This window comes from Dromiciops gliroides, chromosome 2, assembly GCF_019393635.1.
Source record: "Dromiciops gliroides isolate mDroGli1 chromosome 2, mDroGli1.pri, whole genome shotgun sequence".
NCBI classification, from domain to species: Eukaryota; Metazoa; Chordata; class Mammalia; order Microbiotheria; family Microbiotheriidae; genus Dromiciops; species Dromiciops gliroides.
In genome coordinates, this window is record NC_057862.1 from 135,929,017 (window position 1) to 135,944,550 (window position 15,534).

The 15,534-nt window shown below is 35.6% G+C and overlaps 1 protein-coding gene across 1 annotated transcript in view; it reads right to left on the minus strand.

Annotated features, from left to right (window-relative positions):
• The window catches only part of TTC23 (tetratricopeptide repeat domain 23), an 86,871-nt gene that overhangs the window by 24,685 nt on the left and 46,652 nt on the right, over window positions 1-15,534 (minus strand). The window contains 1 exon segment of the mRNA XM_043980645.1: window positions 9,135-9,240. Coding sequence (XP_043836580.1) covers window positions 9,135-9,240 — 106 coding nt within the window.

A 15,534-nucleotide genomic window follows, 5' to 3' on the forward strand; every position in this document is an offset into this window, starting at 1 on the left:
AACTGATCTTCCATTCAGCCACTAAAGTGATTTTCCTAAAGTGTAAATTTAACTATGGTAATCTCTTTATTCAGTAAATTCCAATGGCTCCTTATTACCTCCAAGATCATATACAAAATCTTTGAATTGGCATTCAAAGCCTTTAATAACATATCTCTTTCCCACCCCACCCCTTTCAAGCTTCTTAAACCACCATGTACTCTGATCTAGTGACACTGGCCTTGTTGTTCCTCACACAAGATACTCCATTTCTCAGCTTTAAGCATTTTCCCTGGCTGTCTTCCATTTCTAGAATGTTTTCCCTTCTTATCTCTACCTCCCTTTTGTCCGTGGCTTCCTACAAGTCCCAGCTAAAATATCATATTATACAGGAAGCCTTTCCCAATCCCTCTTAATTTAGTGCTTATGTTGTATATAGCTTGTTTGTATATATGTTTGCATGTTGTCTTCATTAGACTATGAGCTCTTTGAGGGTATTATCTTTTGTCTACCTTTGTAATCCCAGCACTTAGCACAGTGCCTAGCACATAGCAGGTATGTAATCAACACTTATTGACTGACTCTGAACTGGCATAGATTCATCAAGAAAAAGTCATGCTAGATAAATCTCATTTAATTTTTTAACAGTTACTAGACTAATAGAAAAAGGAAATACCTTAGCCATGGTGCACCAGGCTTTCAGCATGGCAAATGACCAAGATTTCATTTATCATTAAGGCTGAGATGAAGAGATGTGGGCAAAGTGGTTGCAAAGTAAAAGAACTTGTTGACTGACAGGACTTGGAGAGTGGTGATTAATGGATGGATGTTCACCTGGAGGAAGGTGTCTAATGGAAGGTCTCTAAGCTGGTCCTTGGCATTACTATTAAACACTTTTGTCAATGTCTTAGATGAAACTGCAATTGATATTACCAATTAGACAATTGGCAATAGCTGGGGGGCAGCTAGGTGGCACAGTGGATAAAGCAATGGCCCTGAATTCAGGAGGACCTGAGTTCAAATTCGGCCTCAGACACTTGACACTAGCTGTGTGACCCTGGGCAAGTCACTTAACCCTCATTGCCCTGCGAAAGAGAGAAAGGAAGAAGGAAAGGAAGAAAGAAAGAGAGAAAGGAAGAAATTGGCAATAGCTTATACAATTTCATTTGATAAGTATAAGAATCTAGATACAAATACCTCTTGATAAGTTTAGATGATTGATTGTTGAAGTTTACATGGTTAAATTTAATAGAGATAAGTATAAAATCCTACATTTTGGTTAAAACGTTCAAGATACTAGGTATAGGGTCGAAAAGGGTATGTATTCAGACAAAAGCTCCTGTGAAAGAAATCTTGTGAGCTAACTACAAACTTAATATAAGCCAGCACTGTGATGTGGTAGCCTAAAAAAGCTCACAAAAACTCAGGCAATATTAACAGAAGTATTGTTTTTTAATGGCAATTAAGTTTATTATCCTGCTATACTCTGTACTTATTGGATTAACTCTGAATGACAATGTTCAGTTGTGTCACATTTAAGGAAGGACATCAGTGAGCTCATCAATAAGAGGGAAACCAGGGTGGTGATGGGAGTAGAAACTATGCCCCAGATTCTAACATGGAAAGAATAAAACTTAGGGGATAGTAGTCTTCAAGTATTTGAAAAGCTGTCATATGGAAGGACTAGACTTGTTTTGCTTGGCCCTTGAGAGTAGAAGTGAGAATAAATAAGCAGGAAGTACAGAGGTACTCATTTTATATCTTCCTAAAAAAGTAGAACAGGTTTCTTAAAAGAATAGCATGTTCCCCATTATTTGAATTCTTCAAGTGAATTGGATGACTACTTGGTGGGGGCAGGGTGTGTGTGTTGGGGGGGGGGGAGCATGTAGAAGGGGGAGAGGAGGGATGTTGTACAGGAAATAACTGCTTAGGTCTAGGTTGGACTGGGGGACCTCTAAGGTTTCTTCTAATACTGAGAGACTAGGATTAAAAAAATAGACCCACTTCAGCAAGCTCAGTTTTTTCAGGATGGCAGCAATGCCATTCCATTTTCAAAGTATCCCTGTGGATGGTTTCATTTGAGAATTCAGACTTACTTAATTCCTTTAGGGGGTTTAAAGGACTCTACTATCCATGAACATATATAGACGAAATAAAGGAATGTTGAAAATATATTTAGGTATGATTACAATTTGGCAGATCTCTGGTCAGGTGGCTTTTAATTAAAATAAATCCCAGTAACACAGTGCTCATTTTCCTAAGGGTTGTCCTAAGGCAATCTAAAGCAGGAAAAAATTAGAACAATGGGGATAGTTTTAATTAAAAGAGAACCCTCCATGTAAAATTTGACAATTATCTTTTGTTACTGTCATGATTGTAATCTCTAAACTATATTAAATGAAAAAGCATTAAGAACACTTGGGGATTCAAGATAGAAAAAAACCAAAAAACCATATCCTACATGACACTAACCCAAGAGTACTCAATCATCAGGCAACAGGAAAACTGACAAGTTGTATTTCATTTAAGCATTATGTAAAAGTCTCTCACACAGGACTGACTATTGTAATAGTTGTAGAGAAGCAGATTTCAGTTCAATGTAAGGGAAATCTTCCTAACAATTAAAAATGTCCCAAAGTGTAATTGGCTGCCTTGGGAAATAGCGAGGTCCTCATTCCTAGAGGGCCTCAAGGTGAGGGAAGTGATAGGTTTTTCACTAAGGTATTGGTTGGAATCACAATGGCCTCTCTAGTCCTTTCCAGTTGTGAGAGGGCCTTGGGTAGCTAGCTGCCTCAGATAAAGCTGGTAAAACCAGAACTGGGAATGGGCAAAAATGCTTCCTTTTTAGAAGTATGAAATCAGTGAATTGTAGAGAACGAAACAACTACAGATTCTAAAAAAGCAGGAACTGGAGTTCATGTAATTTTTGTAGTTTCCTCACTGCCTATCACAGCATTCTCCCACAGAGAAGCTTGGAAAAATGTTTAGTGAAGTTTGCTTCAATGGATCAGAACAGGAAACAAACAAAAACACCACTCTACTAAGGAAGAAATAGGTCTTCTAATTAACAATGTTGATCAATTTTTATGGTATTTGCAATATAAGAAATAAAACTAAATGCTTTGTGCTCCTCTTCCCTAATTAATATTTATCAACTCTTTATATTTTTATTCAGAATTTAGTTCCTCTAGAAAACTTTCTTAAATTAATGCCACCCCACTTTTCATTTTCTTCAGTTTACACCAAGTTGTTTCTTATGTCTTGATACATTGCTTTGTAACTACTCTCATTTCTTGCATCTATATTTTGAACACCTGGCTACACTGTGAACTTCTTGAGTTCAAGCATCACATTTTCTAATATGAAATGAAACATGTACGAAAATGTATTTATATCTTGGGAATGGAGGGATAGTAGTAGTGGTGCTTATAATTATAACCTTTTCTCTAAAATGAAGGCAGCAAGGCGCTCAAATATTACAGGGTAGCAATTAGTTTTTAAACTAAGAACAATAACAATAATATTAACATTTATATAGCACTTACTGTGTGCCAAGTACTGTGCTAACTGCTTTACAGTTATTACCTCATTTGATCTTCACAACAACCTTGAGTGGTAGATGCCATTTTACAGATGAAGAAACAAGTAAGCAGAGGTTAAGTGACTTGTTCAGGATCACACAGCTAGTAAGTGTCTAAGACCATATTTAAATGCTGGTCTTTCTGACTCCAGGCCCAACTACCTAGCAACTGCATCACCTAGTTGTCTCTATTACCCGGAAGTGACTTTGAATCAACTTTCTAAGTAACATCTAAGCAAGAAAGAATTGATTAATGTCAACCAGGAAGAAGGTGTTATACTTAACTCTGACCCTGGATCTATCCTGTTCAATATTTCTATCAATGACTTGTATGAATGCATAGTAGCTTGGTTTATCCGATTCTCAGATGACACAGAGCTAAAAGGATTAATTAATATGATGGAGAGGTTGCATGGTTTAGTGAAAATAACACTGGATTTGGAGTCAGAGGACCTGAATTTAAATTACAGCTCTTGTACTTAATTACCAAGTCACCTTACCTCTTTGGGTCTCAGTTTCCTGATCTGTAAAACAAGGGAGTGGGTCTAGGTGACCTCTGGAGCTCATTCAAATTCTAAACATATGATCTACGACCCTGTGGTAATCTAGTGTGTGGGTAGTAGAAATCACAGTAACTAGATGTATGTATCATTTACAAAAAGAGGTTGTTGAACTAGCTGATATTCAAGATCTCTTATATCTCTTTAAGCATAACATTTTATTATGGCTGGAAGATAGCAGAGATTCAATTCAATTCAATAAGTATTTATTATGTGCTATGTACCGAGAATACAAAAGCCAAAATGAAATAAAATAAACAAAATATTTAATAGGGATGAACAACATGAAACATCATGAGGGTTAGTCATGGCTTGACGGAACTGCAAATGGAAAAACAAATGTGCATATAAAAAACCCTGGGGCTTTTAATCTATCTTGAACTTAATATGAGTTAGAAATGTACTAGGGCTATCCAAAACCCTAACCCTTCTGAAGGGTTTGCACAGAAGGCTAACAGCCTGTCATGCTGGCTAGCAATACATTATAAAGTGCTCTAAACCTCCTAGCTTGGAAAGAATGCAGTTTGCCATCAGAGGAAACACTTCCAAACAAGGCTGACTGTGAGTAGTGTTGTTTGGCCCTAAGAAGGTTTATATTGAAATGTACTTGGCCTCAAAACTATTTTATTTTAATATCCTTTGTGAGTAAAGTTATAAACATAAGGCAAATGCCTTGAATCCTTAACAGCGTTGGTGAGATATGTTAATACAAAGTTTGACAAGAGTTGCTCTGGGAAGCCAGCCAGCCTCAGGTTAGTATCATGGTGAAAGCCAGAATTGGGCCTTATACTAAATCCTTATACAATAACAATCCTACAACAGTTTTGCCTGCATAAGGAATGAAGGGTAAGACTAAGAGTAAAAAAAAAAAATGAATTGAACTGAGCTCAAAGTCTTAAACACAGGTATTTTTGGGTTTGGGGCAAGTATTATACTTTCAAAAGACAATTAATGGGGTGGGGGAGAAATGATGTCATTGAAAATTTGAAATGAGAGGTTATCTCATTGAAAAATCCTTTTTTAACAATTTAGTGCCCTGGCAACACACATTTTTCCTTTGAGAAGATAAATCAAAAGAAATTATTATTGGCAAAGGGGAAAACTCATGTAATGCTTCAATGTAAATTTTCTCAGCACTCAGAAAGAATACTCTGCTTTATTCCAAGGAGGACTGGCAAGAGGATCTTAGAAGGAACCCACAAAAATATCTTGAACCAAAGAGAAAAGACTTTTTAAATGTTATTGCAGATTTGGGAATTTCCTTAGGCTATTTTTTTCTCCTTATGGGCTAACCTTAGAGAGACAATTTCATGTAGCGCATAAAGGGCTGTTCTCAGGGTCCTGCCTCTGAAACATACTAGCTACATGACCCAGACAAGTCACTAAGATTTTAAAGTTCTGAGTTCCAAGTTCTATCCCTCTTTCCCTCCCTCCCCTCCCCACTCTGAGGTAGCAAGCAGATAAAGGTTATACATATACAATTATATAAAACATTACCACATTTCTCTAAGATTCTTAAGCTGCAGAACAGTTGTTGGTTTGTATTGATGGAGATCAAATTTTTTATCCCAATGAAATCACAGGTTTGAACCACACATACCAACTTCCATCCAAAAAGAAGTGTTCATTTTAATTTCTGGACAATGAAAAAAAGTTCCAAACGCAACAAATTCCATTTTCTCTGCTACAACCTACAGGAAGTTATAAGGACAGAAATGAACACAGTGTTCCTGATGTGGGCAGATATGGTGGAATTGTCACCTCCCTCAATTTGGACATGTCAGTACTTCAAATTATGTGTCTTAATGTAGCCAAAGATAAAATTGACTTTTTTGACTAACAGATTTCTTAAGACAGACATGTACAATAGTATCAACAACATTATGTGTTGATCAACTGTGACAGACTAGATTCTTCTCACCAATAGAACAGTACAATAGTCCTCTTTCTACAGTAGAGGAAACTGAAGCAAACAGAGGTTAAGTGACTTGCCCAGGATTATACAGCTACTAAATATTAAAGGCCAGATTTGAACTCGGGCCTTTCTGACTCCAGGCCCAGCACTCTATACACTACATTAAATTTTCAACAGCCCTTACCATATCTTCAGGAACATCAGTGCAATGATATGGCCTACAGGTAACATAGTTCCTAGACTTTGTATCCTTTCTCACTTTTTTCAATTACATTTCTACTTGTCCAAAAGGCTTTTATTTCTTTTAGGGTTGAGGCTTATGCTAATTTAAAAAGCTACCTTTTACACATCTGTCATAGGGTTAAAGATTTAGAGCTGGAAAGCATCTCAGAGGTCACCTTGTTCAAATCCCTCATTTTTCAGAGGAAAACAGTAAAAGTCATAAAAGTTCATTGACTTGCCCAAGATCATACATAAGCATATAGTGTCAGAGACAAGATTCAAACCCAGACCCTCTAATTCTAGACCCAAGACACTTGCTGTACTAGATTGTGATACCACAGAAACATGTATGATAGGAATAGACAGGTTATAGTCCATTACCAGTGATGATCAATATGTAGAAGAGACAAGAAAGATATGGACCAAGGACATATAAGGCTGGAAAAGAAGGTAATGTCCATTAATGTTTTGTTTTTTTTTTTGCAGGGCAATGAGGGTTAAGTGACTTGCCCAGGGTCACACAGCTAGTTAAGTGTCACGTGTCTGAGGCTGGATTTGAACTCCGGTACTCCTGAATCCAAGGCCAGTGCTTTATCCACTACGCCACCTAGCTGCCCCCTAATGTCCATTAATGTAAGGAGTGAGTGATACTAGATGGACAGCTAGTGCTGCACTATAACAATGAATCTATTGATTAGTCAATCAATAAGCATTTATTAAATTCTTACTATGTGCCATGTACTGTACTAAACAAGGAGAATATAAAGTAACAATATGGCCTTGCCCTCAAGAAGCTCACATTCTAATAGGTGAGACAATATGTAAACAATGATTTATTTATAAGATATACACAGTATAAATGGGAGATAATATCAAGAGGAAGGGAATAGCAAGAGAAGGAGCTGAGAATATTAATAACTTAAGAGATAGGCCTCTAATAGCTAACATTAATATAGTGCTTTAAGAATTATAAGATGCTTTGTGTATATTATCTCCTTTGATCATTACAACAACCCTGGCAGGTAAGTACTATTATTATCCCAATTTTACAGATGAGGAAACTAATGTAGATGGAGGTTAAATGACTTGTCCAGGATCACAAAGTTATTAAGTGTCTGAGGCAGGGTTCAAACTTGGGTTTTTTTGATTCCAAGTATAATCCTTCGTCCACAACTCCACCCAGCTGCCAAAACAAGATTGGATATATCACTTTTGAAGGATTTATGTGCAGCAATATAATACCAAAGAAAAATCCCTAGGTTGTGTTCTGGAGGACTAGGGTCTGAATTCTGGTTCTCCCATTTATGCAACACTTAAGAAATCGCTTCATCTTTCTGGGTCTCAGTTTCTTTGTCTGTAACATGAATGAATTGGGTCAGTTGATCTAAGGTCCCCTTTCAGTTCTTTATCTATGATCCTAAGTACAAGAATTACACAGGATGAGAAGGCATGGATACATTTCTGTTTTCACCATTGCAGGGAAAATAAAATCATGAATCTACTAAAGTATCTCTAACTGTTTAATTAAAGGCTTTTTGTTTTGTTTGTTCATTTTTACCTGCCAAAGGAGATTCAGGAATCAGAAAACAAGTAGAAGAAATCTCTTTATGTCATGGTGACCTAGCTATCATATTAGACTCACATGGCTGGCCCAGAAGTAAACCTGTTCAGAGTGATTTGGGCTTTTGTCTTTTTCTGCATCATAATGCTTCACATAAATCCTGCAAAAGTGATATATCCAGTCTTGTTTTGGCAGCTGAGTGTAGTTGTGGATAAAGTGTTATACTTGGAGACAAGAAAACTTAAGTTCGAATCCTGCCTCAGACACTTAATAGATTTGTGATCCTGGACAAATCATTTAGTTTCCTCATCTGTGTCCCTTTATCTTTGGTTCTAGGATCTGGAGTCTAATCTTGTGAAGAATCTCCAATGCAACCTTATCTTAACCACTGCCCTACCCTTCCCTCTAATTCCTAGGCATTTATTTAAGTTTCTGACCCATATGATCAACCAGTCAACAATTTATTAGTTATATAATAGATTAAAAAAAATACACACACACATGCATACATTTTGATTGGTATTTCATGATTTTTCTTACCTTAATTCCCATCTTCTCTAAGTACTGGAATAATTTCCAATATTTTCATATTATTTCTACATATGAAGCTTCAAACAAATAAGTTGCCATTGAAAATCATCATCACTATCATTATGGGTAACGCTCTAAGTTAATATCTTCCTCCCTGGCCAAATTAAAGAATTCCAAAAGTAATGAACCCTCACTACCCATGAGATTGAGTAAAAGCCAGACAAAATGTGTCATAGGGAGCTTTTTACCCCTTGAAGTTTTGGAACTGTGATGCTGCATAATGGATGAAAGCTCAATTCTTTGGGAAATTTTGAGGCCAGGATTTCAGCAGGCAAGGAGTCTATCTGCTGGGTCAATTGCAGCTGTGCCAACAACACAATGATCTTTAAAAATAGATCCCTTTAGCAAGTAAAGCAAATTCCTCTTAAGTTCAACACTGAACACACAGTTTCTGGGAAGCTCTAAGAGCTGTCTTTCTTACTCTCCTGGAAGATTAACTCCTACTCAAAAGGAACAGAATCAGCTAGAGGGAGAATACATAGAGATATAAATCAAAGGCCTCCAGTGTACTCAGATAAAGAACAGAATGTCACTGCCAGAAATACTAAACCAACCAATAAGAAGACTCATAGAAATCTGCCCTGTTCAGCTTCACTGCAGCTAAGTTTTGTCTTTTGTTCAATTCATTTAAAAATCAACTTAGAAAACTGCATCATAGATAAAGATATGTGTAGGGGGTATGGGCAGCATGCATGAGCCCTTTACATTTTTAACGGTCTCTCTCACCATTGTGCTCAGGTCTTGAAGAGGCAATGGCAGCATGGGCAACTGAGAGTGCTGAGTCTGCTGCTTCTTCTACGGAAGGATTTTGATTCTGGGTGATGTGATGTGCCTGTCACCATGAACAGAGGGAACAGTTATGTTTATATGACATAACTTTTAAAAGATATGACAGTCCTTGCAGAGATAAGGATAAAGCCAAGAACCTTAAAATCATACATTTAGAACTGGAAGGAATGTAGAACTCTCCTAGACCAACCTAGTTATTTTACAGATAAAACAGGTTCAGAGAAGTTAAACGAATTGACCCATATCTCGTAAGTGCCAGAGGTGGTATTTGAACCCAAATCTTTCTTGAGTCCAAATCCAACATTCTTTACCTCTGCACTACACTTACTATACTGTTTCTTTAATATGAAGACAGAGTATATGTAGTACACTGTGATTGGTTCTATAGGTGAAACACAAAGAAACACAAAATAATGGTAATAATAAACTTGCATTACTTTATAGTTTTCCAAGTATTTTACATACGTTACCTAATTTGAAGTTAATATCCCCATTTTATGGGTGAGCAAAACAAGGCTTAGAGACCTTAAGAGACTTGATGATCATCACAGAGTCAATAAATGTCTGAAGGATTTAAACCAGATCTTTCTGACTTTGAATCCAATAATCTATCTACTGACACACTGTGTCTTAGTTTTTGTCCTCAAAGAACCTACAATGTAGTTGACAAAATAAAGCAAAATAACATTAGTTATGGGATAAGACCAGAGTTGAAAACAATTCAAGGTAACAATACAAGAGATGTCACAGGAGCGAATGAGTAATTGTCACCTGAATAGGTAATAAATAAAAGTAATAAGATTATTCAAATACATTCAGAGGAGTGAAAAATCACTATGGCTGGAGTAGTATTAGAAGACTTCATGAAAAAGGACAAACTAACTCGTCTGGGTAGAAAGGTAGTGAAAAAGAGTTAGGTAACTAAAGTGAGCAGAGGTATGGTAAGTGAAGATTTTTCGATATAGGAAGTGGGTAAAAAATGAAAACCAGAAAGGTCCCATGGACAGAGAGCAGAATTCAGGGTCAGGGAGACTAGGATTCACGTTCTGTAGCTGGAACATACCAACTACTTGGAGGTTGGCAGATCACTTAGCCTCACAGTACCCTAGGCAACTATCTAAGACTCAAGAGTTGCAGAGCAGAGGCAAATTTACATTAGTTGAGGTAGTTTTCTTGCTGGGGGGTCCCAGCTTATAACCAATGATATCGCAATTCTGGTCCCCCTCAAATGATTATTGAATTATGAATGAAGACTAACCCCATTATAACCAAGAGCATGTATTTTTGAGATCCGTGCAAGTCGAGATGCCACCAGTGATTTCCTTGGTCTTCAAAAACGAAGGATGAACAACAAAGAATAGGGTAAAGGGAAGTAGTTTATGGCCCTGGAACATAGGGTTTTAGAATTTAGAGCTGGAAGGTATTTTAGAGATCATCTAATCCAATCTTCTCATTTTACAGGGAAGGAATTTGAAATCCAGAGAAATTTTGTCATTTGTCCAAGAATACATAAGCAGAATATAAAAGAGCTGGGATTTAAACCCAGGTCTTCTAACTCCAAATTCAGTTTTTCCTACACCAGAGTGTTTTCTCCTTTTAGTTGACTGGTTCAAGAAGCCATCAACTCCACCACATTCCTGGCATAACCACTGTGTTATGTATGCTCAGCTAAGCTAACTGTCCCAGATTGTCAGGAATATAAAGCCAGAGTTAATAGCTTATAAATGAGCTTAAACACCTCTAAAATTAAGAATGTCTTTAATAGTAATAACTAACATTTATATAATGCTTTAATGTTTGCAAAGTACTAAATATATGTGTATATATGCATATATATACACACACAGAGACACATATATGATCCTCACAACAACACTGGAAAGTAGGTTGCTATTATTATTCGCATTTTATATTCTCACTTATATAAAGAGGCATTAAATGTCTTCTCCAAGATCACCAGGCTAGTAAATATCTAATGAGGAATGTGAATATAGGTGTGCTTGACTCTAAATCTACCATCAAACTGCCACTTGGAAGTGGTTTTTTTTGTTTGTTTGTTTGTTTTGTTTTTTAGTGAGGCAATTGGGGTTAAGTGACTTGCCCAGGGTCACACAGCTAGTAAGTGTTAAGTGTCTGAGGCTGGATTTGAACTCAGGTCCTCCTGACTCCAGGGCCAGTGCTCTATCCACTGCGCCACCTAGCTGCCCCCTGGAAATGTTTTTAAAATCTCTCCCAGAAATGTGAATAATAGATTTTACACAATATGCTCTCATAATCTGGTGGTATGACATAGATAAATAGATAAGACAGTTCAACCTAGATCCCTTTGTTATTTTAGATAATAGAGTGTGGACTAAATAGATAACTTCAAGGATCCCCAAATTAGATATGCCTTTACCTGACCTTAAAAGGCAAGTCTTCAGAAAAGACTTTTGAAATTCATCATTGATACTAAAAACACTTTCAAGGGTCAAAATAAAGCTTAGTTACAAAGTATCAAAACATGATTTGCTTGTCATTTGGGGGGAAAAACCTGCTTTAAAAGAGAATGAAAAAACTGGAGTAAATTAAATGAGTTATATTTGAGTTGTGCCTTTCTCTTCAGAATGTCTTTAGGAGAGATTTTTGTTTTAGTAACAGCTGTCATTCTTATAGCACGAGGTAAAGACTGGTATATTTAGTACCATCTGGGGATTTAAAAATTTTCAGTGCACAAAAATCTGCAGAGGTATCCTCTGGTCTGCCAAGTAAGGCATGAACTCCTTTGCCTGGTATACAAGGACCTCCACAATGTAGTGCCATCACTTCTAGTTGTCTTTCTTTCTGTCTGTCTCTCTCCATACTCTAACCAAATGAAATTTTGGGAAGCACTCGAATACATGCTTCCTCTCCTGCTTCCTTGCTTTTGTTCAGACAGTGCCATATGCTTAGAATGAAATTCTCCTTTTTACCTTCTCCAATCCTACCCTATCCTTGCAAGCTGTGTTCAAATTTGGCCTCCTCCAAGAAGTCTTTTCTTACTTATAACTTAGGTAACAATTTTCCCCATTCTATTTTCCCATTTTATTTTGCACCTGTATAATGCACTATTATTGCATACTAGATGTATTTGTGTATGGGCCATACAGACTATAAGCTCCATCATACCATATAAAAGATATGGTTTTTTTGTATAAGGTATTTTATTTTTTCTGTTACATGTAAAGATAGTTCTCAACTTTTGTTTATACATGCTTTACAATTTCAGATTTTTCTCCCTCCCTCCCCCCTCCCCTAGACAGCAGGTAATCTGATATAGGTTATAAAAAGATATGTTTTTTAAAAAAATATGTTTTTGTTGATGTCTTCTGTTTCTTACATTATTACCCCAAGTCTCTCTGCCTCTCCCTCGCCCAGAGAGCCAACCTAAATAATAAATACTAATTTTTAAAGGGGGAAAATTAGCATAACTTACTGATACATTGAAAAAAAACAAACATGTGCAATGTGTAACATGTGTTGTACTCTGATCTCCACAAAGGTTTGGGGGTGTTCTCTTACATCTCTTAATTCCAATCCTGCTTGATTTTGTTGCATTCACTTTTGATCTTTTCAGTGTGTAGTTGTTCTTTCCAATTACATAGTTGTAGTCACTGGAAATATTGTTTTCTTGCCTCTGCTCATTTCATTCTGCATCAGTTCATATAGATCTTTCCATGCTTCACAGAATTCATCACACACATTATTTCTTACAGCATGGTAATATTCCACTACATTCATGAACCACAATTTATTTAGCCATTTCTCAAAGTGATGGGCATCTACTTTGTTTCCAATTCTTTGCTATCACAAAAAAGTGCTATTATAAATATTTTCGTGTATATGAGGATTTTATTCTTATCAATGGCTGCCTTAGGGTATAAGCTGAATAAGAGTCTCTGGTTCAAGGGGTATGGACATATTAGCTACTTTATTTACAGAATTCCAAATCACCTTCCAAAATGGTTGTATGATTTTACAGTTCCACCAGCAATGTATTACTTTGCCTGTTGTTCTACAACTCTTCCAATATTGGTTATTGACATTTTTGTCATTTTTGCCAATTTGCAGAGTGTGACATGAATCCTCAGAGCTGTTTTGATATGTATTTCTCTTATTAGTGATTTGCATTCTTTCATGTGGTTTTGAATACTTTACAATTCTTCTTTTAATAACTTTTTATTCACATCCCTTAACCACTTATCTATTGGAAATGGGTACAAGATGGTCTTTATGCTTCTGTGTGTGTGTAAGTAAATATAAATTGTTATTATATCATGGATACCAAACCCTAATCAGAGAAATCTGACACAAAGATTTTTTTCCCACTTGACCATTTCCCTTCTTATCCAAGGTACATTAATTTTGTATGTACAGAAGTTTTTCATTTTCATATAATCCAAGTTATCTATTTTATATTTTATAACTGCCTCTATCTCTTGTTTGGTTAAGAATATATCTACTCATAGCTGTATATGATCTGTTTCTCTTTTAATTTTTTATACTATAATCTTTAATGTTAAGGACACTTATCCACTCGGAAGGTACTGTACAATATGGTATAAGGTGTCAGTCTAGTTTCTGCCAGATTGCTTTCTAGTTTTCCTAGCCTTTTTTTTTTTAAAATCAAATGAGTATTTTCCTACGTAAATTTATGTTTTCCTTTTTATCAAACACTGGATCACTGAGTTACATTATTTCTGATTCTCTCTTGTCTAGTACATTTAATTAATCTTTCCCTCTATTTGTAAACCAATAACCAGTACTTTTGATGACTGTTTCATTTATAATATAGTTTGAGGTATCAAAGTGCTATTTTCCCTTTATCTCTCCTTTTTTTCCCCACCATCTCCCTTTCTTCCTTCATATGCTAGATCTTTTGTCTTTCCAAATGAATTATTATTTTATCAAGTTCTACAAATATCCCCTTGGTAATTTGACTGGTATAGAATTAAAAAGTGTAAATTAATTTTGGAAGTATTATCTTTTGTATTATATTGGCACAGCCTAGGCACGTGCACTGAAAATTCAACTAGCTATTTAATTTGTTCTTTACTTAATTAAGGAGCTCTTTGTATTTGAATGTACACAAGTCTCTTGTGTGCTGTGGTAGGTTAATCCCAGATATTTTATGCATTTTGTAGTTATTTGGAATGGGATTTCCCTTTCTATTTTTGCTTGTTGGGTTTTGTAATTATTATATAGAAATGCTATTAATATTTAGGGATTTCTTTTGTAGCCTGAAACTTTGCTGAAGCTATTGTTTTTATTTGTACTCTGATAATTTCCTAGTATATAAGGGATGAGTTTTTACCTACACTCTGTATCTCAACTCAGTATTCTACTGTTGGTTGAACTGTTGAAATAAATTGAATTCACACACTTCAAAGACTCAGAATGTTTTCCAAGCATTTGAACTGATAAAATCCAAACTAAAAACATATTTTCTATTTCATTTCCCTCTAATATGTTTCAAGAAAATGGATATGCTTCTACTGAAATTATTGCTAAATAAACAGACTAATATTCTGTAAGAAGTATTTTATGTAAAAACAACAATAAAATCTCTTGCATTAAAACCAGGAAACAAAGTTTTCCAATCGCAGATTTCCTTACTATACTTTGAACTTGAATCCTGAAAACTTAAGTGGGATCTGAATTCCTCATGTCTTCTCAGCCACAGCAAATGATTATATTAAATATGCTAATATAGTCATCACATTATCAAATCAGTTATTGATTAAACCTTAGTTTTCCCTATCACCAGATTTTGGAAAACACTTAAAGCCCTTTCTTCTTATTATTTGTATTCATAAAATCTAGGAGAATTAGATGCTTAAAAATGTTAATGATATTTAGAATACAAGTATAATTAATCACTCATTGGGTAGAAACATGATGGAAGTTTTAAAATTGCACAGTGAGATTTATGTATTCTTTTAAAAATACAATACAGGATGCTGTTTTAGTGTATTGTTTAGTTTGGTAAAAGAACAGAAGTACTCTGTTCATCTGATGGGACTGAATGGCTTCTGATTACAACTAATGCAAATAATTTTTAATATTAGTGTAACACTGAGTTCATGGAAATGAATTTCTATGTTGGATTTCTGAGGACTAATTTGTGTGGGTATCTGTGATGATTTGTATACATGATTATTAACTTTTTGGTCACTAATAGTATCCATTTAACTCCTTATATACCTTTTCCTCTCATTTTTGTTTTTTTTATAACCTGAAGTTGTATACTTCTCAGATATCACCTTGAGATCTGGGTGGACCTTTAAATTCAAAGTTTCTATTTTTAATCGCAAGCTGA